Consider the following 27,645-nt stretch of genomic DNA (forward strand, 5'->3'; position numbering starts at 1 on the left):
GATAGGGAAATTTTTGAGTAAATGAGGTGGGCCACGTACATGAGAATAGTGACTAGATAAATAACAACACCACTCACCTAAGGGTCAATGTGAAACATTTCAATATTTAAAGTTTCAAATACTTGCTTTTTCTTACCTCAGCTAAATTATTTAACATCAGAATGCCACATTTGGATAATGTAATGTTTAATTGGTCTTTAGAATAAAAACTTATGGCAGTCTTATATTCTGGTACTTTATAGTTTTCTTCTTCACTATCAGACTCAACAATGGCCTCTTTTGCTTTCTTTTTCATCTAAAAGGATAAATTAAAATTAGACATAAAAGAATTGTTTGTAGGAGTATAACATAACTTGTCTATAAAGTAAAAACAAGTATCATTAGAGACAGAGTTACAGACCCATGGATAATACTGCCTGATGAAATTTCTTGGACTTGCAAAGTAATGTCACAAAGCTGACAGGAAGAAATACCAAAAGAAAATAAACTCTATACAATAAATTTGCTAATTTAGAAGAAAGAAAAACTTTGAAAGTAACTAAGTATATACAGAATAACTAAGTATATATGGAAGTATATATATGGAATCTTCAGGTAAATCGAAAGCATACACTTGACAATAGTCAAGGAGACAGTTTAGTGTATTGGTAACAGAAACAGAACTATGAACTAGCACAGTCACCCAAAAGTAGCAAAGCAATGCTGTGAAGGGGAATTTGTAAGATTTACTTCTTCTAAAAATTCAGAGACTCATGGCCCATGTACAGTCTAATCTAAAAACTATCAATGAAATTAGTTTATCCAAATCCTTCATCTGATATAACCTAGAGAATTAAATTAAATCATTTACATATAATACGGTAGGCACGACAAAATAGACATTCAGTTGTTATTTTATCTTACTTTTTTTTTCTTGGTTATTTAAGAAAGAGTTTATCTGTGTAGTACTGCCAGTCCTAGAATTTATTCTATAGACAAGGCTGGCCTTGATCAGGGATACTTTATCTTACTTTAAGGTACTAAAGATGTGTCTACAAGTAGAGTCCATCATTATGTAGGAAACATGCTGTAATTAGATAACTCCTTGCTTTACAAGCACAACTTCACCTATTTAAAGGCACAGATTCTTAGGATTACATAAATATATTCAAACATTGACATACAATGTTCAATAGGGTATAGGTAGGAATAAATAGTAGAGGGGAGGAAAGTTAGAGAAAGGTGGGGATGAAGGAGGTAAGTACAAAGTAGAAAAGAAAGAAAAAAGGAAAGAGGGAGGAAAGGAAGTGGGAGAGAAGGAAGGAAGTCAGTCAGTCCACCCAGAGAACTAAAAAAATTTGGGATTGACTACAACCTAAAAGACCACAGCTATAGTATAAGGTAACAGTCAACAGACCTTCACTTTACGGAAATCTACTACATTTCTGGTCTTTTATGGGGCTTAAGAGATGACTCAGTGGTTAAAACCAATTGGCTTTCTTGCAGAGGAACTGAGTTTGACTCTCAGCACAATGGTGGTTCACAATGGCCTGTGACTCTAGTTCCAAGGAATCTGATCCCTTCTTCTGGCCTCTGTGGACACCAGGAAGGCATATGGTGCACAGACATATATTCATGCAAATCAACCACACACACACACACAAATAAATAAATAAATAAATAAATAAATAAATAAATAAATGAGATAAACTATAAATGTAATATGGATATCCTCTCTTAGAAGGAAAGCTTTTCCTTCTAAATTCTTTCTCAGACTTCAAATATACTTTGAATGAGGCTGTTAATGAAGTTATACATATGCAGAGACTATATTCAGAAACTATACTTTATCAACTTTGTGGTAAACCTGAAACCACTTTAAGAAAGTAACATACACATACGTACCTTGATGCCAAGATTCCAAGGTCTGAAATCATCAGTCTGATCAATTTCTAAGGGTTCCAATAAAGGTTCCCAAACACCGAACATTTCATTATAATAGTGAACCTAAAATGAGAAGTTTTAATTTTTTATATAAAGCATTCTATTATCTAAAATGATTTTTTAAATGATATCTCTCATCACCATGCCTTGTGAGTGTGCTACTTCTTCTATGCAAAACTCTTCTACATGTCAATCAGTAGTTGTCTATACATTTTCCTTCCATACTTTCTTCACCTGGCTTACCTTTGGAGATCAAATCTCACCTTCACACTTCAGTACAACAGAACCCCCTTTTAACATTTATTTATTTACACATATGTACACATATTTCAGTCAGAGGAGAACTTATAGGAGTCAGTTCTTTCTTCTTCCACCACATGGGTCCTGGAGTTGAACCCTGGTTGCCAGAGCCTTCCTGTAAACCCTAGAATCCTTTCTGAAGCATCGTTCTTTGGTGTCTCTCCTGTACCATGCAGCAAGTCCTGCATCCATCTATTACATATTACTGACACTTGAAAACTTGCCAATCTACACCAATTACTATGATTTAAGATGCACTATGTTTGCAGTATTGTAGTGAACTTTCCTGCCTTCCACATGATTTCAGTGTTTGAATGCCCAGTACCTCTTGGACAGCACAGATTAAGTCCTCAACAAAATTCATATAATTCTAACTATAATTTGAAAATTTGCAGTGTAGTCATAATCAGTTACAATTCTGTTAGGACACAATTCTTTTTCATTTCATGTAAAAATAGAAGCTTTTGAATTTTCACCCTCACTTACTTTTATAATAGACTACTAGATTGTTTTCCAATAAATACTAAGTAAAATAATTTTAATTAAGTATTGCTGGAGATAACTGTAATCTTTCTGTTTCTGCAGCACTGGTATTAAGATTAGTGTTAAACATACATATATCCCACTACTGACCTGTATCTCCAGCCTCTTTTGTAATTGATTTTATCTGAAATATCCATGGAAATAAATTTTATAAATTCTAAGGTAAAATATATTTACTGTGATTTTTTTCTCTTTAAAAAATTTTTTTATGGGGTTTAGAATTAGAGTTCAAGGCCTCACATGTGCTAAGCAACCACTCCACACCTCAAGAATATCTTCAGTAGTGACTCTTTGATAATTAAAAGAGATTACCCAGGTATTCATACATTTAATCTACCTTTTCAAAGAAAAATTTAATTTTAGTTCTTAAAAATAAGAATTTTCAATCTAAACAACTATCTCTTGGTATCTCACTAGAAGAAAAATTTCATTTTATTTATATGTATATATATGTGTTTGTGTCAATATATACCATGTGTATGCCTGTGCCCAAAGAGGTACAAAGCAGGTGTCAGATTCCCCCAGAGGTGGCAGGCACAGATTTGCCAGTGGTTGTGAGCTGACAGATATGGGTACTGAGAACCAGACTATAATCTCTGGAAGAACAAGAAGCTCCTAACTGCTGGGCTGTCTCCAAAGTCCCCTCTGCATTACCTCTGAAGGTGATAAAAACCAGCTAAAATATGTAGTATAGATATGTAAAAGCAATATATATGTATGTACATATTATACATAGCACATATATCATATATATTCACACACACACACACACACACACACACACACACACACACACACACGCAAGCAATTACTCCAGGGCATAAATTTGTAAGGTTTTTTTCTAAAAGCTTTAAAGCCAGTATCATTATTTATAATAAAGTCAATTTAAACAGTGATATAAAGATCCCAGAATATTCTATGCGAAGCATTATAAAACCTGAAAAATAATAGACACACTTACCTCCAGTTCAAGCTGACAGTGAAGATTTATTAATGTACGCCAGTTTTTGCTTTCCCCTGAAAAGCATGACTTTGCCAATAGCATCGGCACTGTTCTATGACCAATTCCAGCCTCAAGAACAATAAAAATAGAGTCAATATGCAAGTTCAGTGTCTCTCCTCCTGGCATTACTTCATTTGTAGGAACTACTTTTTCAGTTTCATTAGATTCTTCAAGAAACCACATTTTTAGATTCTTTGTATCCTTCTTGTCCCATAAATGTGCTATATTAGAAGTGTTTTCTTCTGGGACAGTTTCCTTAGTTGTGTAAAGTGCTGAAGTAATAGTTATTATTGTATTTATGATAACTGGTGAAACCTAAATGGAAAAAAATTTTAAAAATAGATTACATATATTTGCTGAATGAACATGAAGAATTCATTTAAGGCTGAACTAGAAATGTACTGTACATAATAAATGTAATTTTCTACAAAAATTTTTTAGATAAGTTTGTTAAAATATTTATAAATATTATTATTAAACCAGTTAAATATGAAAATTATATGTATACTAGATATCAACTATAAAACAGTCCTAAGTCAATAAAATATATCATTTATATCATGAAGTTTCCATTAATAATGTTTTATAAAGTTAATATATACACTTCTAAAACTATTCATTTTGTGAGCCAGGGGCACAACCTGGTCCCCGTGAATTTTACAAGTGCTTTGCCAATAACCTCAGTCACTTTTCTTGTGGTATAAGTAGTGGTTAGACAGGGTCTCACTAACGTGCCTAGATGGGCTTAGAGCTCAGTACTCTGTACTTGAGTTGCTGAGTACTCACAACTCTTATACTTTAGCTTCTTGAGTAGCTAAGACAAACCTATCACCAAATCAACTTTAAATGTTTGTTTTAACTTACCTTTAATGTGAGAGATTTTACTGATATATCAATCATTTGTGGATCTGTACCTAACTGAGTAGCCTGATAAAACAAGTCACAAGGCTGTAAGACCTACAAAATAAAAATCATTAAACTCATATATAAGTGTTCAAATATTTCTGCTTAAAGTCTTTTCTAATATGTTTAAAAAGTAGATAATATAACTAAAAAGTGAATCAACACACTATTATTTGTTATAAAAATAAAGTATAAACAAATATATTAGCAATAATATAAATATGACAATGCAAAAAGCAGCATTTATCTTGCATACTCTAATTCTGACATTCATTGGAAGAAGTCTAAGAACTTCATAGTGAATGCTGAGATCTGCAAGAATGGTAACAAAAGTATTTCTGATGTTGGGCATGAGCACATAAGCTACTCACACACAGATCAACTGATCTCCAGCATTTTTATCTCTAAGATTACTGGCACACGCTAATGATAGAGAGGTTTTGCAGTATACAATGTAACCTATGAAAGAGTTCCCAATGATCTGAGTGTTACATCAAGGCTGCTATTACTTCAGTTCTCAAAGTTACTGTGGCTCCAAGCATTGATAACATCTTTTTGGTCATTTACTCTGCTCTAGAAGAAACTATGTTAAAAGCAAGTCTAGGGAGAACCTGATGTTCTGATGGGAATCTCCTACCAAAGCTAAGAAAAAATGAGTTCTGAGGGAGATCATGTGGCACTTCAGAAGACTAATACACTGGGTGATAGCTTTACTGTAATTACAGGAAAGACACTAAGCTTGGACTACTCAGCTTGCAAATCCTCTGTGGTCATGACCCTAGGCATCTTCAGGTGGTATCCTCTAAGTAAAATGCAGAATTTTCCCTGTACTTATTTTCTGAGGATTCAGCAACCTCTTTTTATTTTACTTGTTTTGCCAGTAAGAAGCTATAGCACTTATTTCCTTCTGAAAGTTCACTAGGTAATCGTTAGGGATTTAGCTGACATGTACTAAGTTTAATCAAGCGTAGCAAACACTGATACGACTATTCAAAATGCCAAGGAACAATGTGGCTAATATTATCATACACACACACACACACACACACACACACACACACACACACCAAAAATTAAAAAAAATATGCTTAAATATTTGAAGAACACATGAAGCTCTGGCTATATTATGTCATTATTTCAGTTATTAAAAGTCTATCATATTATTTGTTCTATAGTAAAATGGGTATAAAAAGCCCAATTTCATAGGAAAAGTTAAGGCTGCAAGGCACTAGGAAAAACTATAAGTACATTAAACTCACTAAATAATTCTGGAATAATTAATGAATTAACTTTTTCCTAATTATGGCAAGCAGAATTGTAACTTCTAGGCTCTTGACAGTCACTTCTCATCCAAGTGACATTTCACTCTCTCCAAAGTTTCCTAAGGGTCTCATTAGAGAAAGATGCATAGTCACACAGTCACATTCTACACTATTCCTCTACACTTTGGGCATCCTTTTATGATTTCAGACCTTGCTTTTTTCCATTTGGAAAGGCTGAGAATTATTGAAAGTCCTGGTTCTTTCTGTTTAAATTTTGCCTTTCTCCTCCTCCTTCCTAGCATTTTACCATTCAAAGACACCAGAAACTTGGTATTTTCGCTAACTATATATATAAGAAGTTTGTCACAAGTTCCACTTTTTAAGTAACAACAACAACAACAAAAAAACCCCATATATTGCAAGTTTTCTGTCATTGAGTCCATCCTGCCTCAACTTTCCTATACCATGTTCTTTATATACTTTTTTTTTTGGGGGGGGGGGAGGAGGCAGTGTTCTTGGTGATATTTCTACCAAAAGTGTTCTTTCCTTTAGCAGTAACCATCATTATCATGTTTCTAGAAAGAGAAGTCTTGTCAATAGCAGACTGTTTTGTATCCAAACGTTGAAAACATAAGATCCATACTTCTGTAAAGTCAAATTTACCTGGGATTTACTGACTAGATGAACAAGGAGTAAGAATATAATGTTAGAATATAGATGCAGTTTGGATCACAGTATTGCCAGCAGCACTTTCCCTCTCACAGATTCTGCTTTGGTCCACAGCTGTTGTGTAAACAGGTACTGATCTGGTCTTGGACTCCTTGAATCACGTTATAAACAGGGGGCCTACGGTTTAGGCTGCCAGGCTTTGTCTTGGGTCAGGAGCATAAGGATTACCCAGTCATGGCCTCTCACTGTATTGCCTTCCTATGAGGGCATCTGTCTAACTCCTAGTCTTTCAAGGTTTTATAGCTATATCCAAGGCAAAGGGGCATGGTGAATGGAAGAACTATAATCTCAAGACATCTGAGTCATAGATTCCACTTTTTTTTTTTTTAGATTTTGTTGTCTTTTAATATCTCTGTTTTGGCAATTATTTGCTATAAGAAATTTATACTCAGGAGTGAAAAAATACAGCTACTATACATCGCTTAAAATGACAAACCAATTTAAAAGACATATTTAATTTAAACACAACAGAGAATTTAATGTAATTTGGGGAAAATTGACTTTTTTTTTTTGCTTTTATACTATTTTAATTACATGCAAGTATTAAGGTCAGTTCTTCATTGAGGAACTAGCAATAAAATAGATGCAAATAGTCAAGGAACACTTTCTATTTCCCTTGCTTTCTTAGTCATGAGCCACCAGCCTTGAGAACTATAGCAAAGTCAAATTTAACAAGACTGAAAAGAAAGTCGGTAATCATTTTCTGAATAGGTTACAGTAACCTCCCAAATAAACTGCAAATAAGTAGATTATTAGATACTAAACTCACAGTGGTGACTCTGCCCTTTCTCTTGACTGAAAGAAATGGGCATGCTCGGACCTGGAGATCTTTAATGGCAGCAGTCACTGTATTGCTCTCTGGGTCACCTTTGTAGCAAATTTCACACTGCGTCGTAATGACTAATGCAGGAGCATCATTTCTTGTCATGTCAGCCACAAACACAATCTCTGGGTTTTTAATAAGAATATTCATTTCCCACTTCCCTAATTCCTGTGCAGGTACTAAAATAAAAATAAACACATATATTTTGATTACAAATATTACTTACGAAGAATTTATGAGAAATAGGTAGTTACTTCATTCAATGTGAAAAATAAAAAAAAAATCATCTCAAGGCATTAATTGTGTATTTCTTTTTGAGATAGGAACTATCTTCCCTGCAATCCTTCTTCATAGGAATGTAAGCAGCACTTAGCTGTGTCTATGCTATGAACATGCTCCTCCATTAAACCTCCATTTACTTAGATATGAAATAGAGTATGGGAAAAGCCTCTACTGTTTAATGACAGAACTGGATGTAAATCAAATTTCCAACTTCAATACTCTTCTAACTATATCATAATATATAAAAGAAAACAGAAAAACTATATAGTAAAAGCTAAAAGTGAATGTAAAAGTTTATGAATACTTCAAATTAAAATAATGTTTAATTTTAAAGGAGAACAGTTGGTTGTTATCTCTCCTGCCTGTTACTGACTGCAGAGAACAATTACTTAGCTCATGTCTCATAATTTCAAATCCCATATTCAGAACTTCAAACAATGAAGACCAGGAAGAGTGCACTTATTGTCAACAGGCAGTGAAGAGAGGGGCATGAGAATTAGAAGTTCCTCAGCTTCACCAGTGAGTTTAAATACAGCATGAGCTACATGTGTCCATGTCTCAAAATGAATCATAAAAATACAAATGAGATCTCTCAAACACTGGAACACCAACCAGGCAGCATATATCAGCTGATATGAGGCCCCCACACATATAGAGCAGAGGACTGCCGGGTCTGAGTTTAGTCAGAAAAGATGTACCTAACCCTCAAGAGACTGCAGGCCCCAGGGAGTTTAGAGATCTGGTGGGGTTTGGGTTCGGGGTGGGGACATCCTCGTGGAGACAGGGGGTGGGGAGGCGATATGGGATGTGGAAGGGTCAGAAGGTGGACAGTGAGGGGAATAAAATCCAGAGTTTAAAATAAATAAATAAACGAACAATAAATATTTTAAATAAACAAACAAATCTAAATAAGTTAAATATTAAATTAAATATTAAATAAACAAAACATTTTCTTATTAAGAAAACAGATATTTAATTTATTAATATGTCTACTCTTATCATTGAAAAGACTAATCATGGTAACTATAGTTGGAGCAATACAGACACTACAATTTTTATTTGGTAACTAACCTTCTCTAGTAGTCCATGTTTGAACACTGGTTTCTAAAGCCATACTAGTATTGTAGGCATCCAAGAAGACATGTGCAACAGTCATCAGAAACTCCACACTAGCACAAACATACATTTCTTGGACAACTGCATCAGCCACCAAAAAATCTCCAATTTTTCTATATTTTATATCCACCATGTCCTTCTTGTCAAAGCCAACAGTCAGACCTATCATTCTGAAAACAAAATGACAATGTGTATGTATGGGTAACTTAAAAATAACCAAGCATAGTAATAAAGTTTCAAGACCTCTCTATCTATACTGAGAGCAAACACATGTTCTGGGAACATTTATCTTGGGAATAATGAACTTATAAAATTTTTGGAATATAATTGTTTCACAAAGGGGAAAAAACCATATCTAAAAATTATCAAGTTTTGAATGTTAGTTTATCTTTTCTTCAGAGTTTCATACATTTCCCATCTAATTACACTATTTCTATATAGTTTAAAAACTCCATCATCATTTCCAATGTGAGCGCATCTCACGATGCAGTGAAGTGCAGTTCTCAAGCCCTCATGAAGATACTCAGAATGGAAGGCACTTTCTCAGGGTGAGAAACATAAAAATCTGTAAGAAGGAAGCAATCTTTGTTCAATAGCTCAAAATGATGATAAATACATACCTAGGAGTGGCTTTCATGACATGTGACCTTTTATCATCTAAAATACAGTTTTTTAATGAGAAAGAAAAGACTGTAGAATCATCTGTATACATTTTATAACTACTTATAATATTCTCCAATTTAAATTCAGCCAGTTCTAGAGAAGGATCACGAACATCTGTAAAGGAGGCCTGTAGAAAAGGAATCCATATAAAAATTACACAGAAACATAGGACTAAAGTATACTTTATGATAGGACTATTTACAAGTTATGATTCTGGTCTATATGAACCATCAACCTATTTTCTTTCTCTTTTAATTTTCATTTATGATAATGATGATGTGGTGGTAGTGATGGTGATGATGATGAGGAGGAGGAGGAAGAGGAGGAAGAAGAGGAGAGGTGGTGGTAGTGGTGGTTGTTGTTGCTGCTCTTGCTGAGAAAGCCTCTCCTGTATGGCCCTGGCTGTCCTTTGTAGTCCATGCTACCCTTGAACTCTCACAAACCTTCCTGCTTCTGCTTACCAAGTGCTGAGATTAAAGGTGTGTGTCACCATACCTGGTTCTTCTCTTTATTGTTTCCTAGATGCTAGACTGAACTCCAGGGTTTGTGCATGTCAACCAGACTCTACTGCTCAGCACTGTAAGCCCCAAATCCTCTGTTTTCAAAGGGCTATCTAAAGAAAATCATATATATACATGTGTACATATATACACATGTATATATACATATATACATGTATATATATGATTTTCTTTATAGATATGTTTATCTATATTATTTATCTATATAGATATATGTATATATACACATATATGTACATATATCCTTTTATATATATGTATATGCGTATATATACATATATGTATATATATCCATATATGTACTACTTTCAATTTTTTCCTATTTTTTATTGTATAAAAGATAACTCAATAAAAAATGTCTGAGATAATTATTGAAAATATCAATCTTTCTTCCAGAAGCATGTATACTACAAAATACACACAAAACATTAACAACAATTAATAGAACTATTAGTAATTAGTTTTATACCTTTTATTTACATAGTTTCTATTCTTCATTTACCTGATCAGGCCCCGGGCTGTAGAGTGTCATGGTGAGATAATCAGTCCGGAAGCTCACGTTCAGTGTCGTGCTAACCTGAGAAGCCTGTGGATGTACCTCCACCACAGCGGCAGTCACCAAAGTAGCTGATACATTAAAGATAAGGAAGAAGAGAAAACAATCCTAAGACTAGGTAATCAAAGCACCCTTGAGACCTATCAAACTATGGATTAATGAGTGCAATATAATGAAATTCAAGAAAACTGAAAAGGTTAAAATTTCACACATGGAACTCTGGATTAACACTCTTTCATAATAATGGAAGAGAAAGAATTAAACACTCAGAACTTCTGATTCCTCTTGAGAAACTACAAACCTACTTTCCTAAATATAGAATCATGAACATGGGACTTACTTTGGAGGTTAAATAAAATGTTTAGAAGAAATATATATATATATATAGTTTTTATTCAAATTTTACTTTAAAGAAACTAAGACAAAACAATGTATTTCAGATGTTATTTTAAAATTTGTTCTAATTAGTATTCAAAACTTTTATTTTCTATATGCTTAAATTTTAAATCAAAATGTATACACATGTATATTTAACTTATAATATAAACAAAACAATTCCTAATTCTCAGAAAGTACTATTATTTCAGGTAATTTAACTGAAATAAATTTACTTAAAATGAAATATATATATATGTGTGTGTGTGTGTGTGTGTGTATGTGTGTGTGTATATACATATATATCAACTGAATGATTTAATAAAATATTTTTAAAAGATTAATAAAATTAAGCCATCTCCCCAGCACTTTTCTTTCTTTGCATGTGTACATATCATCTCTGTTGCATAAAGTTACTCATGTCTACTCAGACTTACTCCTTATCCTGCTTGTGGTCTCTACTATGTTGAAAACTGGTATCAGTAATTTGTGTTCTTTCTTGTTTCACTTTTCTTGCTTGAGAGATTTTCATCATTTTTATCAGTCTTTCCAATAAAGAAATACTTTATTGGCATTATTGTGTGTATGGATGGTTTCCATGGACTGAAACTTGGTCAACTCAGGTTTCCAGGCTTGCTTGACAAGCATCTACACACTGGTCATCTTGTGAACCAATAAAAACTAAAGAATGTTATTATTTTCTTCACCTGTTTGATCTTCAGTTAGTGACAATTATTCTCTTATTTACTCAGTCTTTCTCTGTGGTTTCCCACATTCATGTGTGGTTTTCAGTAGATGGGGACAAGAAAACAATTTTAGAACACAGGTGGTCCTTGGCCCAGAGGGGGCCACCTACAAAGGTTTACCATGCAGAATGCTTCGTGTATTTGACTCCAGGTTCCAACCAAGAGACTTGTAGTTCATCATGTTACAGCTCATCACACTAGTGTTTCTGTTAGATAACTTTATTAATGTATCACTCGAATACAAACAGGTTCTCTTATATTGCAGGTAAATAATTTAATACGAAATAATGTAAACTTTAGTGTATTTCAGTTCTGTACCATATTACAGCACATACTTATTTAAGAACAGCTAGTTTATCATGTACATATGTAGTTAAATTTTTATACATACTTTATGAAATCAATGCTGTTCCCGTCCTCTTCCTTTTCTATCATTAAGGGTCACAGCCAGGGTCTTGTGTATACTATGTATTCTCTCTCTGAGCAGTATTAAGTCTCTTTGTCTGAGAACATTATTCCACTTAGCCTCCCACCCAAGCACTCTGAGTGAGGTGAATGTAATAACCCAATGCTGGACTACAAAACGATAAAGCATTGTGAACTCCTCTGCCATGAAACTGACTCTCTAGCCACAGGAGAATTTTGCGATCCCTATTGTTCTTCGAGGTTACTACTATTGTTTGATATATTTTCTTCTTTCCTGAGTTTTAATTTCTCTTGCTGGGATATATTTTTAAAATCATTTCTTTAGAAAAGGATTTGTAAGGATTTGAGTAAACTGTAAGCTACTACAATACAATTATTTTATTTTCACATTTGGGAGTAATATTTGATTGTGTACACAATCCTAGCTTCAAAGTCACCTTGTTTAAAATCTGAAATAGTTCCACTGTCTTTTATAATTCAGCAGTTCTACTTTACCATGTTTATTGCAAAAGCAACAACAGCAAAAAACAATTTTCTTTTTAGTCTTCTTTATAAGCTTCTCATAGGCAGACTGTTATTCTCTGAAATTTTAAAAGTCTTACCTGTTTTAGGCCTAACATTTTAGTAAATTAAGTTTACATCTGAGTCTTACTTAGTTCACCCAGCGTGTTGAAATGTATTCTCTATGGCTGAGAACAGGCTTCATAAGTGTGGCAGGTTGAACTAAGTTACTTCTTTCAACTTTTTCTTCCGTTCTCTGAGGTATTTCTACCACTAAAAATTAGCGAACTCGGACTATAACTTCTGAACCGAAGCAGCACTCTTACTTATCTCATTTTCCATCCCTGTTGTTTGATTCTTTTATACTATAGGCTATTATCTCTGGTCATATCTTGCACTTGTAATCTCTACAAATTCATTTCTATCTCTGGAGGGCCACTTAAATATTACTTTCACCTCACTGTAAAGTCCATATGACATCCCTGTTTTATTTAATTTCAGAGTCTGAAAGTCAGGCTCTGTTTTATTTGTCATCCTACTTTCACTAGAAATCAGTGTGCCTCTTCTTTTTCATTCATAAATACAATGTTTTGTTTATCTTTGTTTCTCTTATGTCTGTGTTCTATTGCTTTAACTCCATTTGGTACCACTCATATTTAACAATAAAGAATGAAGTTTCATATTATATTGTCTTTTGTGTATGATTCAGGGTAGCAATGCTGCAAAATATTTCAGGATTTTGGAAAAGCAGGCATTGTGAATTAACAGATTTTATTTTTAAAAGGGAGATATAGGATCACATATAAAAATTAAAATAGGGATATGATTTTATTTTTGAGTCTCAGAATCACCCTAGCACCCTACCTCAGCCTACTGCTCACATATTGGTGTGTCAGAAAAAGCCATAATTACACAGTACCTTGGCACCAACACTGGATTGAGGTTTTATTTTTTAATTTTTTTATTAGGATTCCTTTTATTATTTTTTCAACCATCCTGTGGTGGTTTAAATGGGGATGGCCCCCACAAACCCATGTGTTTGAGTGCTTGGCCCACAGGGCATGGTACTTTTAGGAGATGCTTTTTTGGAAGAAGTGTGTCATTATCAGAGTAGGCTTTGAGGTCTCCTATGTATAAGCTATGTCCAGTGTGGCACACAAGGGTGTCTACTGCCTGTAGAATATTCAGCTCCTCCAGCACCATGTCTGCCTGCATGCTGCCATGTTTCTCACAATGATGGTAATGGACTAAATCTTTGAAACTGTAAGCCAGCTCGAATTAAATGTTTTCTTTCATAAGAGTTGACTTGGCCATGGTGTCTCTTCACAGCCATAAAATGCAAACTAAGCCACCAACTTTTGTTAAAAATCCATCATCTATAGTGATTATCCTATTGTCATATTTCTAGTATTCTGACATTCCTAAAATATCAATATATAAGAAGCCATCTATTATATATGCTGCAAAAACAGAATATAAGCATTTATAGGAAGAAAATCAAGAATTCTAAATTTTGTCACAACAAAGAACTTTGATTACATACATATAAAATCACAGAATAACTAAAAACAGATCATTTAAAATTGCCTAAGTAAAACTAACTAATTAAGAGAATTATTAAGTCCTCTTTTACCAAGAACTAAAAAAAAGTTGAAAGACAGAGAGGCAAGAGAGAGAAGAGAAGAGAAGAGAAGAGAAGAGAAGAGAAGAGAAGAGAAGAAAAGAGAAGAGAAGAGAAATGAATCTTAAGAGAAAGTCAGGCTAAGCACACACCTGCTGAATGGTAGGAAGTACTGGTGACTCCACTGGTTACAGTCTCTGGGTCTTTATTTACAGAAGATGGAGCATATAAATCTTGTTCATACCATATATTGCCATGCAATGTTTGAAATATGGTTGTTAAATCTTCTTGACTAAGAATGAACTGTTAAAAACAAAGTAAGACTTTGCAAAAAGTAAATACACACACAAAAGAAAGAAGATTTGCTTTAAAAACGTTATTTTATGTGTATGGATGTTTTGTCTGTGCAACACATTCATGTCTGCTTGTGGCAGAGGGCAGAAGAGAAGGGTATCAGGTCCCCTAGAACTAGAGTTACAATAACTGATAATCTGCCATGTGGGTGATGGGAATTTCTAGGTTCTCTGGAAGAGTAGTCAGTTCTCTTAACACTGAGATATTTCTTCTGACTCCAAGACTTGCTCTTTAAACACTCCCACTTCCTGAATTCACAGAAGAGAAATGTACACTGGCTTTTCATAAACAAATTTTTGAGGCTCTAAAGACTTTTTCTGACTGAAAATCCAGTCATCTGCAGAACAAGTTGTAATTAGTATTTTATAAAATATAGATTTTTGCCAATTCCAATAAACTATTTTTATGGATGTAATATATAATTCAGTCATTTTTAAAGTTTTAAAGTGAGCTTTCACCTTTATGTACCCATCTAACCACTTTAGATTTTGATTAGGAAGCAAATTATTGCAAAAATAAATAATAAACAAATGTTTGTGTAATGAAAAAATAAAGTTTATAATATGATTTATATAAATTATTTTGTTTTTCACAAAAGTCCTATATATAAAGAGCACAATCTTGATTTTATAAGAAGCTGTAGCTAAATGAGGAAGACACTTACCTTTACAAATAATTAAGAACTAATTCAACAAGTTAACTTTAAATTCTTTGTTTTGAACCTAGCATCAAACCAACAGCAAAGACCTATCTTAAGCGGCATGACAGATTAATGTGTGTCATGTTAACATTGTCATAATAAGTAGTTAGATATTTTTCATACATTACTCAAAATGTTTCCATAAAGGTTATTTTTTGTAAAGGTTAAGTTAATGTTTAATTCAATAAAGAATGAGTAAACTCCTTTCACAATGTAAGAGAGCCTCATCAAACCACCTGAGGGGTTTTGGTCACTGTTCTATTGCTAAGAGAAGACACTATGACCAAGGCAACTCTTACAAAAGAAAGAATTTAATTGGAGGCTTATGTACAATTTCATAAGTTTAGTCCATTATCGTTGTGGCAGGGAGCATGGAGGCAATCATAGTGCAGGAGCAGTAGCTGAGAACTATATCCTGATCAGTAGGCCAAGACAGACTGTATCTGGTAGGGCTTTTAAAACTTGAAGGCCTATTCCCACACTTCCACCAACACACTTCCACAGGAACACACTTCCATCAACAAGGGGATACCTCCTAATCCTTCTAATCTCATCAAAGAGTTGTACTTCTTGGTGACTAAGCATTCAAATATTTAAGTATATGGGGGCCATTCTTATGCAAACTATCTCATGAAGGCATTTACTTAGAAAAAAAAGCCTGACATCCCCCAAGCAAGAATTCTGCTATCAGACTGCCTTTTGACTATAGAAATACCTCCTTCCCTTGTTTAAATATTCTACAGACTTTATCCAGCTAATTTTGACCTTCTCAGCCTATATACTAATATCTTACATCAAATAATACTCATGACTCACATACTTTTGTGTTTCTTTGAGACCTGCAATTAGTATGAAAGCAAAGTGTAAAAAGAACCTGCAAGTTTCACTCTTTTGTGTATATGTCTGTGATGGGGATAAATGTGTCTATGTATGCATATACCTTTTTTGCTCCCTTGTTTCTTTTGTTTTATTTTTGAGAGAATCTCTCCTCGAACAGGATCTGTCCACCCTCTTAAGAGCTAAGATAACAAACATTTTTTACATGAATTCTAGAAATCTGAACTCATCTTAATTTTATGAATTTAATTAAGACAACTTTCTTATCTACTTTGGGCTCACTTCTACAGCTGTCCAAAGTTTAGTATCTACTTTTTAAATGAGGTAATCTTAATTTCACAAAAATTAACTGTTATTTGCATTGCCCCTTTATAATTCAAAGATATAACCTAATTAAAATGTCTGTGTGTAACTATTCATATTGCCTATGCTTGCAAACTTGTATTCCTTTTTCTACTAGAACATTTAATTTGTTATTACTATGAAGAAAGACTGCACCTAGTACAATCACAAACAACATCTCTTAATTACAATCTACTAAATGTCCATCAGATACTGATTTTAATCATTATTCTATAGCCAGATAAAGATGTTGAAAGGACTGTAAGGATCCTCGGAGTGCTGAACTTACATTTAAGAGTGAGCTCTAAAAATAACCCTAAGAAAAATACTACAAGCTAAAAACTCACAAATTGAAGTAATTGGTAGGCATGCATGAGATTAATAGATTCAATTCTATTCTCTCATTGACATTCCAGATTTAAGAGGGAGTGATCTAAATATATCTGTTCTTGAATATACTGAAACAGCAGCTAACTGATCTGATGAATTAGGACAGAGGGAAGACTCATCTTCCTCATAAGCCTTTCAAGAGGACAGCCAGTTATTTCTACGCACTCTGCAGCATCACCTCAATATTCTACAAAGGATTTTTCCTGAGAGACTGTAAAAGAAGTAATTCTACTACTCACAAAAATCTGCTAATAATTGATTTAAAAGTAAAGGATTTTTCCATGGAAAGTGAGAGACATCACTTAGAAGCTTCTATCTGTAGTCTGCCCAACACAGAGATTTTTTAATATTTACCTTAAAAAGAAAATTATCCTCTTCAACCACTTAACTTAAAGCACCTATACACACTAAGATCATAAAGACTTTTAGTTAGCCTGTATTAACATCTGAATTTAATTCTGACTTAAGTCTAAATTTCTAAAATATGTTTCCTGAATAAAAACTTTTATATAAACAGAGAGTGAAGCTATAGGTTGAGGAAGCAGAGAAAACGTAAGTAGGTCTCTCTCTGAAAGAAACATTTCAGAGTATATGCTATTACTTTAGCAAAACATGCAAATTTTTAATTCCATCTGCTTAACAGGGAAAGTATGAATTTATGGTTATTCTATTAGAGTGAAGCAATGTCAACCAATTACTAAGTGATAAATGAGGTAATCTACCTCTTTATGCCAGAACACTCTCTCTCTCTGTCTTTCTGTCTTTGTCTCTCTCTGTCTCTCTCTGTCTCTCTCTGTCTCTCTCTCTCTCACACACACACACATCCATATGTGCTTTGCTAAGTTATTTTATATATTTCAATAGTGTCAAATATCACTAATGACTCCAACTTTGCAAGCCTAGACCTTTCCATAAATCTTGACTAACATATCAATCAAATGAATTTCCTTCATGTAACTTATTACAAAATATAACTTTTAATTGTCTATTGTTTTGAATATGTGTATGGTACTTATATGTGTATGTAAGTACATGTGCACATGTATATACAGAGGTCCAAAGTTGATGTTAGGTGTCGTCTCAATTGCTTCCCTCTTTATTTACTGAAGTTAGGGTCTCTCTATTTGAACCCAGAACTAGCCAATCAGATAGCCAGTTTGCCCTCCAAGACTCTGGTCTCTATAAACTTAATGCTAAGATTACAAGTAGCCGCAGTACTTGCTCAACTTCATTTTACATGAGGAAATAGAACTTCAGTTCTCACAAAAATACCACTAGTGCTTAACCCCCCTGAGTTGTTTCCCCAGACCTTATTTACTTTCTTCTTTACTTCCTTGCTATAAATTATTGTGCCCTTCCCCCATGCCTAATCAGGCCTGCAAATCATTTACCACAATAGACCAAGCAACAATAGGACCTAGGAGAGGCATTGCCTTGCCAGCCTTGGAGCCCACCCGTGGAACCTGAGAAGAGAAGACCAGCAGAGGAACACTATCTTGGTGGAGTTCCACCGAAAATGGAAGAAAAAGTAGAGTATCGGGAGCACTTGGTAAACAAGAATGGCACTGATGCTAACTAAGTTATAGCTGTGTTTACAGGAAGTGTGCTTAAGGTGGATACAGGTCTAGATTTGAGTGAGCATTGACCTGATGCAAGCTCTTCTAGGGAGGTGACAGTGAGTTGGGGATAGGAGAGTATTGGGCAAGCCTAAGAGCAGCCTCAGATGAGAGGAACAGGGTCTAAAAGAATTTGAAAAATTAAAAAAGGGTAGAGCACTGAGTAGTATCCATAATTCTGCCTTCTTTGTTTGCTTGTCCTTGACACGCCAATGTCCACGTGTCTCATTGTGTGTTTCTCGTTTCACTGTGTGAATGATTGGTGGTCTGTGTTTTATGTTGTTCTATGCTTAATGTTCAAAAGATCGTTAAAATTGCTTGATCCAATCCTTGGTCTAGTTTATCTTGGTTTCAGAGGCAGTTTTAATATGCAGAGCAGTGGCTGATAAGTTTTCTTAACACCTGTAGCTAACAGCCAAACTGAGCTGGAAAAGCTTTTCCAAAAGTTGATTGTCCATATAAACTGCTTTTAAAGGAACCAGCAGGTATTTTGGATTCAATAACGAAGTTAAGAGTGGTTTCTCCTAGAAAAATCTCTGTGCCAAGGTGCTTCTCTCTTGAAATTACAGATAGAAAAGGTGAGAAATTTTGTTTGGTTTAAATATATAAGATGTATTGTCACTTCATTTTTGTTTCTGATTGGGTTTAAGGTATAAATATGTTCTACATGTCTTGGTTATAGATTATCGGCCTATAAGATATTAGATATGATTAAAAATTTACAGTCTTGGTAACAAAAGTTGGCTTAAGATTGGTAACTCAGGGTTATAGTCATTCAGAAACCAGATGTATAAAGATAAGATTTAAAAATAATGTCTTTTTAGTGAGATATTAAAAGCTGCACTATCATGCATTCATATATAAGGATTGGCAGCAAAACTTTTGAACATAAAGGTAATCTACTTGGTGTTGATTTTAGAGAAAATAGATTGCTTACAGTGTTAAAAATTGGTTTTGTTTCTCAAAATTATGGTTATACTCAAATGTTAAAAAAGAGACTTAAAAACAGTTAAACTGCCAATATTCCATTGGCTATAGTTGGTAGTTCAGTCATGAGTTTGAGATTTTCTGATTTGCCCATGTTTATACAGAAAAGATACAGCAGTTAGAGTTAAATTAAAGTTTTTTTTTTTTTTTTTTTTTTTAAATTGCAGTGCAGTTCAGGCCTACAAAAAAGGCCAGGTCTCAGAGAACAGGTCAAGATTTAAGAACATTTACATTTGAATTAAGACAATGCAGACTGAGCTCTGCAGCTCAGGTGCCAAGCATTCCTTTTGTCCTGGGTCAACCAGCTGCTAGAAATGGGACCAGAATTTGTCTTTTGCCTTGCTTGTTTCTTTGGGGGAGGAGGAGTAAACCCAAAGACATTCACAACAAAGAGTTTAAGGGCCAGGAGTTATAACTGTACCTGCTGACAAAAATATTGTTCAATTTGTTTTGGTTCCTTTGCATCCACTTCCTTCCAAAGTTGTTAAAAATGAGACGCTTTTGGTTCCTCTAATGTATGTAACAATTATTAGAGGATAAGGTTGCCTTCAGCTTGGTCTTTATCTGATATTCTCACTCAGCTAAAAAAGATTGGTTATTGAATTAATCCAAAAGAAAGTTCAAACTTAAGATTTATGAAACTAATGGGGCATTACAGCCTAACTTGCCTACTCCAGCTTCCATTCCAGTAAATGCTTATAGAATTATTATAGATCTAGAAGATGTTTCTATACCATTCCTTTACATTTCTGGTAAAGGTGGGAAGTTTACATTTAATAAATTTGCTCATAATACTTGAGAGCCCATAAAGTGATATCGTTAGAAATGTTTGCCTCAAAGAATGGTTAATTGCATATATATATATATATATATATATATATATATATATATATGTTACATTGATACTAGAAATTAAGAGTTTAAATCTTTTAGTGTATATTATTCATTGTGTGATACTTTATTAGTGGATCTCTCTAAAGAAGTTTTTCTGCAAGCCTTTGCTCCAATATAAAGAGCTTTAAAAATTTTTTGGAGTACTTGTTGCTCCAAAAAAGATTCAAAGGCAGTATCTTTTCAATATTTGAGACCTCAGTTATATCCTAAACAGATTGTAGCACAGAAAATTCTAATAAAAGATAGTTGGGGCTAGAGAAATGGCTCAGCCGTTAAAGGCTAGACTTATAATTAAAAATATAAGAATTGAATTCCCAGCATGGTGGCTCACAACCATTTGTGGTGGGCTAGGGCCCTCTTCTGGCTTGCAAGTGTATATACAAAAAGAAAATGCTTTGCTTTTAATTTTGATTTGCATTTTATAATTTTCAAAAGTTGTTAAGAGATATTAATTGGCTAAAACCTCATCTTAAACTTACTATAAGAAGATTTAAACCTCTATTTGCTATTCTCAAGGGAATGCAAGTCCTAATTCCTCTTGACAATTAACTAATAAAGGAGAGATAGCTTTGCTGAAAATAGAGTAAGGTGTTAGTAATCAACAGATAAATTATATAGACTATAAAAAATTGTTGGCTGTTTGTGTTATTACTACTCATATGGCCACAACTGCCCTTTGGAAACAGAAACCATTAATGTAGATTTATCTTTCTTCATCTACAAATAAAGTGTGAATATCCATTATAAAATTAAAAACATTCTGTATAAAAGGTTTTGTTCCTTATTCCAAATAGCAATTAAATTGGTTATTAAAAAATAATGATATTTGGCCTATTACATGACAAACTTTTTAGACAAATTTGATTAATCATTTGTTATAGTTTTTATCTACACATGTTTTTATATCTCCTAAAATTTACTATACATGCAGCCCATAGAAAAGATGTTTGCTATATTTACTATATTTACAGATGCCTCATCTATTGAGAAGACAGTATATGTAATTAAATCACATGTTTATTTTCTTGAGTTTCCTCTGCTTCAACACAAATAATTAAAATATGTGTTGAAGCCACTGTTTGAAATGCTAAAAAATCAAGCTTTCAATTTATAAGACATTTAAAAACTCATTGGATTGCCTGAACCCCAGGACAATGCCAGAGCAGATTTATATACTAGACATATTCTAGGCCTTTCAAAAATAATTGGCCATACAATCTTATTCTTCACAACATCAAAAGAGTAATACCTTAAAACAACAATTTGACATTTCTAAAAGGTGTGCAAGTTAAATTGCAAAAACTTGTTCTCAATATCTTCAATTTTTTTCTAATGGTGTTGTTACGCCTTAAAGACTTGCAAATAGATGTTACTCATTTTTGATTTATGTACATGTGACTTGACGTCTTTTAGACTTTCTGGTTGCAACTACTTTAACAAGAGAAGCAACTAAAAATATAATTAGTTATTACCTATATTATTTTCCTGTGCTTGGTGTTTCATATCAGACTAAGATAGATAATAGAACTGGCTATTACAGTTATTTGACTACAGTCAAACATTTGAGATGTTTGTTGACAATTTATTATTACTGATATTTCCTTATTAAGAAATTATGAAAGAGAGATTATGAAAATAATATTGTTATAACTCTCTAAATGTGGGAAAAGCAGCTAATGGTGCTTCTTCCCTGGTTTTACAAGTAATTCTAAAAAATTGACTTTTTAAAACTAGAAATGGAGAATTATACACCACAAGGTCACCAAAAGCACACCTTGCTTTTGTCTTATTTGTTTGAAATTTTCTGTAAACTGATGCTAAAGGTCAGTCTGCAGCAGATAGCCACTGGCATCCAGTTACTTCCAGCTCATTTGCCAGGGTCTTGTGGAGAGACCCCTTAACTAATACTTGGTGTGGTCCCGATCCTGTTTTAATTTGGGGTCATGGATCAGTCTACATTTTTTCAGAAAAAGAGAATGGAGCCTGATGGCTGCTTAAAAGACTGGTCCTCAAGTGGACACAGATCTTGAGCCTAATAATTATTATTCTAATGATAAAGATGGCTCAAAATCTTTATCAACCTGCTGACTTAACTTGACATATAATCTCCACTCTTACTGGAGAGTGTTTTTTATCATTACTTAAAGCCACCCACTATATAACTGGTGGCCATACTTGTGTCTGATCCCTGCTAATTAGCAGTTGAATGAGATGCTGGAATACTTCCACTTCCAACCTTATTTTCTACATTGCTTGGATAATCATGTTGCTTTTAACCTTTGAATCTTGTATTTTAAGCAGATTGATTACCCTCACACAAGATCACTCTCAGCAAGCTCAGTTATTCATCCTGGCAGTTACACATCGCTGTGAAGAACTGCATCTAGTGCATGCCCACAGGTCCTTTGGTCTGAATGTGGTCTTGGTATAAAGAGTGAGCCAATGATGGCCAGTTAGTCAATGATGACTAAGAGTGTTTTGAGCTCCTAAGACAGAGGCATACATCATTATGCTATGTATGTTTTCCTCAATGACGGGTAATTATAGGAGTAATATAAATGCCAACCTAAGCCAGGCACGGTCACCTGGCCACTCGAGACCCTAGACAGGATGAAATATTGTGCCCCGTCCAGATATTGGCACTGCCATCTTAAAAAATTAAGGGGGGAATTGTGCCCTTCCCCCAGGCCTAAGCAGGCCTACAAGTCATTTACCACAATAGACCAAGCAACAGTAGGACCTAGGAGAGGCATTGCCTTGCCAGCCTTGGAGCCCTAGAGTCTGCTAAGGAGCTAAGAAAAATAGACTGCCTGCTGAGCTAGCTTTGACACCTTCTGGACTGCTATCTCCTTACCCAGGCCCTGGGCTGAGCCAAGAAGAAACTCTGGGGGGGATGGGGGTGGGGCTTCCCCTTTATATGTGAAAGCAAAATATTAAACTTTGGGCCTTGATCAGAATACTTTGTCTTGGCCCCACATTTCTCTCACCCTCCATTCCCATTAATTCCCAGGCTTCCTCTCAGGTGAACCTGGTTTCCCGTAGCTGCTGGCAGCTATGAATTATATATTTTAGACCACCTTCACCAATAATCTGGTTCAGGGTGATAAGTCTCATGAAGACAGAGACATTATAGTATTTCTGTCAGTGTATCTTTCATATCTAGCAAAAAGGTAAGAACAGTCCAATATGTGTTAGAAAAAAAACAGAGAACATTTAAATGAATTCTAGTTTATAAGCTACTATTTTAATTCTAAATGTCAGGAGCTATAATGGGACGAGCTAATAATTAACAGATGATCATCCTGAAATGCTTGCCTCGGATTATTATATAATCTGCGACGAGTGTGCTCCATCCAGCAAGGCTGTGGAGACGTAATTTTAGGAAAGATTCCTGCTATTAATATGCTTCTCCTATTATTATTGAACATATGTAACAATCACTATGCAATAGCACACCCATTTGTAGCAGATCTCTGCAGATCCACAAAGATGTATTGTCTTGTAGTGATGCTATATCGATAAATAGATGACTTCTTAAGTCTTAATGATGATCCTATAAGAATTCCTAAAATTATATCAATAATTATTAAGCTCTTTTATAACAGGACTGCTATTAAGTCTCTCAGGCATAGTCAAAAGTGCATTGAGAACTCTGCCTGTCTCCCGAGTGTTAACAGTTAATTGCCCCGATATAGATAATAACTAGACCTCCTGCTCAAAGCACATTTCAAGAAGTTGTAAAACAATTAACCAAGGTCACTAAAAGGGAATTCACAATTTATTATAGGTTTCAGGACAGAAGAGAAAATATTGCCTGGGTTTATCTATACAAAATTTCACTAACTTCTTAGGTTTATAGTTTCAAACTTTCAGTGAACCTGTGGAGCTAGACAGGTGATGAATGTCTAGTTAGATATTTACTCCTAATAGATATGCATGTAAACATTCTGTGTTGTAAACTTCTATTTCAATTTATGATTCGAATTTTGGTGTGAACTTGTGATGAACTTTGTAACATGTGATCATATACTCTGAATGATGTATAAATACTGAAGACAAAGACAAAGAAGTTAGTTAGTTAGGAGTCCTTTGTCCTTTCCTTTCCTTTTCTACCTAACTAGAATTTTTCTCCCTTAGAATTTTTACTTTTTTAGAATCTTTTCCTTCTCCCCACTCAGGACTTTTCCACCTTTCCCTTCAGATAGCTGCATAGGATACCTTTTACACTTAAATAAACCTATAGCAACTTTTTAAAGTGTCTTTTCTTCCTGTGACTTCAGACTATCAGATGCAAGTTAGAGCCCAGCAGCTCCTGCTGAGATACAACAAAGGCCACATTGCTCAATCCTCTGCTGTTAGGCTGCAGGTGTAAATCACCCTACCCTGCAGTTTCTTACCCTCAGAAGAAGTTTTTAGGATAGTACAAGGCTATTTACTTAACCCCTTGCTGGTTTTAGGGCTGGGATGCAAGTGCCAGTTTCTGGCCACAGGATCACTGACTGCAGGTCAGCTACAGTAGCATAGAGGCTGCCTCAAGAAGAACCTACAGGAATAGAAAGAGAAAACAGCTTCTCCCCCTCTCACCCACACTGGGGCTGGCCCCCTCAGCATCTAACCAAACAGATTATTCTTAAAATCTACAAAAAAAATTATATTGCCAAGAAAATGCTATTGAAACTTAATAGAAATCAAGTGCAGTGAGACTATTACCTCCATGGGTTTCAGCTGAGCTTTTATATTAAAACAAGGAACTTCCTTGTACCATTCCCAGGATAAATTTCGTTCAACAATCACTTCCAGGTTCAAAGGTAGTAGCAAGTCCAGCACTTCCTGGTATGTATCATTCATAAACTGAGACCTATTGGAAAATACAAATTATTTTATATACATTCAGGCAGAAAATAGAACATGACTAGTTTTAGAGTATTCTTATTTATTGTAAATGAGACACTGGTAACTTTAGTATAGAGAAAAATACAATTACATATCAAAATGAGATGTCCCATCTCACTAGAAACCTAAGTGACTTTCTCTAAACTGTTACTTATCATAGAGAAGACTTAAAAAATAGGATTTTTCAAAGAGAGAAAGATCAAAACCACTGAATTGTGTAGAATTACCTCTATAAATTCAGTAAACAAAATCAAAAGATCTCATTAAGAAGCATTTTATATTATTACACATGTAGGAGAACACGATACTACTCTGTAAGAAAAGTTGCAACACATGAAATTTATCTGTGGATCAAAACAGTAGATGTACAACTTCATACAAAGATGCACCATATGTCATTCCAGATAGTAGTATAGTAAAACTGAAGAGGAGTAGGTTACCGAATTCCATTAAGGACATTATAATTCCATAGAAGCTTCCTTAGGACCTTTAAGTGACAATAAGGTTTAATTACATTAATTGTTAGCTCCACTGCTTCTGCAATTGCTTTGACACAAGAAGTTAAGACAGCTACTTTTGTTAATCATTTAGCAAAAAAATGTAACTAATGTGTTGAGTATATAAGAGGATTTAGATAGGTATTTGGAACATTGGATTGATGCTCTTTATCCTTCTCAAATTATTGGAAGGAGGTTCAGAGTTTAAGAGTAAGGAGCCATCTCGAGTGCCATGCCAAATACCAATAGAGTTGTGCTACTTCTAAAACTTACAATGATAGTCATTATAATTAGGTAAAAGTTTAAAGACACTTGCAGGGTATTTGGCATAAGTTTAACACCTCTCTGGATATTTTAACTTTGCATAGTGAAATTATGAATTTAAAGAATGCAGCTGTGATGAGCTTTGATGCTGCAGATAATGCTCATAAATTATTCATAGACTGAGGTCAGTATTTCCATTTTGGTCAATCTTGAAAGAATGGCATATATAGTTTGATCATGCTAGCCCTTGTCCTGGGAATAATTTTATTCCTTCCTATTGTGTGAAAGCTTGTCTTTAACAACATCAACATGTTGGCAGCCAAAATATATGACTTGAATCTGAAAATGGACCCCCAGACAGAGTTATTAATTTAATAGGCTGGCAAGCCAAGGACAGGTAAGATTCTGCATAGAGCCTTACCAACCTAAGACAGAAATGCATTGCTTTTGATAATGCATATTCCATGGCAGGTAAGGAAGGCATTCTTGTCAGAAAGAACCAAGACAGGCTAAGTCTTGTTAATGGAATTAGAAAGGGGGAAGATGTGGAAAGCTTTTGGGGCTGCTTGGCAGGAATCTGACATTGGCCAAGGACAAGAAAGTGGGCTTCAGGCAGGAAACTGACATTAGGCTAGAACAAAGAAGTAAGCTTCAGGCATGAAAATGACTTTGGGCTAGGACAGGGAAGTAGGCTCAGATATTTTGGTCTTCCTGATAAGCCCTTCAAAATAGTGATCATGAGAGTGAACACAGAACTTTGTTTATTGCCTTGCTTATACTTTGACTATTTGTGTTTATTGTTTTGCTTGTTCCTTGATTATTTGAATCTATTATATTGCTAGTTCTTCAGCCTAGAGCTGACCTTAATACTTGCATGTAATTAAAATGGTATAAAAGCAAAAATAAAAGTGACAATAGGGTTACTCAACAATAATATCCCTTCTATTTTAATTACTTTCAGATCTTTAAACTAAGTTAAGACATGATTTCAATTTTAGCTACCAGCTCACCCTTGAAAACATGGGCATAATTAGGGAATCTCTCAGAATATTTGGTATGAAGCCATTAGAAAAAAACATTTAAATAAGTATAATAGTTGAAATCTCCATTTAATGGTAGTGAGTAAAGGTATCTAAAACCTCACAGGGAAATATACATACAGATATGAAACTTTAATGTTTATGCAATACATATGGCTATACAATGTTATGTGGTTTTGTTTTTTAAGGAAAGTAAAAACTCCATAAATATCTCTGGATAAATTCTTTGTACAAAATAAATAATTGCTGTGTAAATGATTACTTCCTTTGGAAGAAATTTTTTTACTAGTTACTACTCAATAACTTCTCCTATAAACTTATACACATACCTGGAATTTTTTTCATTTTACTTGATAAATATTAATAGGATAATTTAGCTTCCAAAAATCTATTAACATATGTGTGAAGCATATATGATTATGTGTGTACTGTGTGCATGAGTACACTTATGCATTTTTCTTTAGAGCCTTGAAAAGTTTTATGAAAGAAAGGTCCATGTGTATCTTATTCCTAAGATATTTCGGTAGTACTTAGCTCA

General features: G+C 34.2%; 1 protein-coding gene across 5 annotated transcripts in view; it reads right to left on the bottom strand.

Annotated features, from left to right (window-relative positions):
* Vps13a (vacuolar protein sorting 13 homolog A) overlaps positions 1–27,645 on the bottom strand; it is a 191,713-nt gene that overhangs the window by 70,623 nt on the left and 93,445 nt on the right. For 4 of the 5 annotated variants that reach the window (XR_013105785.1, XM_034498455.2, XM_076918220.1 and 1 more), the window contains exons 34-43: positions 25,124–25,271; positions 14,446–14,596; positions 10,571–10,695; positions 9,505–9,674; positions 8,840–9,054; positions 7,433–7,665; positions 4,634–4,726; positions 3,728–4,084; positions 1,885–1,986; positions 137–295 (exon numbers count right to left, since the gene is read on the bottom strand). Coding sequence is in view for 4 of the 5 variants with exons in the window: in XM_034498455.2 (XP_034354346.1) it covers positions 137–295; positions 1,885–1,986; positions 3,728–4,084; positions 4,634–4,726; positions 7,433–7,665; positions 8,840–9,054; positions 9,505–9,674; positions 10,571–10,695; positions 14,446–14,596; positions 25,124–25,271 (1,753 nt within the window). In the remaining variant the exon portion in view is untranslated. The remainder of the gene's footprint in view (positions 1–136; positions 296–1,884; positions 1,987–3,727; positions 4,085–4,633; positions 4,727–7,432; positions 7,666–8,839; positions 9,055–9,504; positions 9,675–10,570; positions 10,696–14,445; positions 14,597–25,123; positions 25,272–27,645) is intronic. The other variant, XM_076918218.1, reaches the window with a different exon arrangement.

This window comes from Arvicanthis niloticus, chromosome 1 (assembly GCF_011762505.2).
Source record: "Arvicanthis niloticus isolate mArvNil1 chromosome 1, mArvNil1.pat.X, whole genome shotgun sequence".
NCBI lineage: Eukaryota > Metazoa > Chordata > Mammalia > Rodentia > Muridae > Arvicanthis > Arvicanthis niloticus.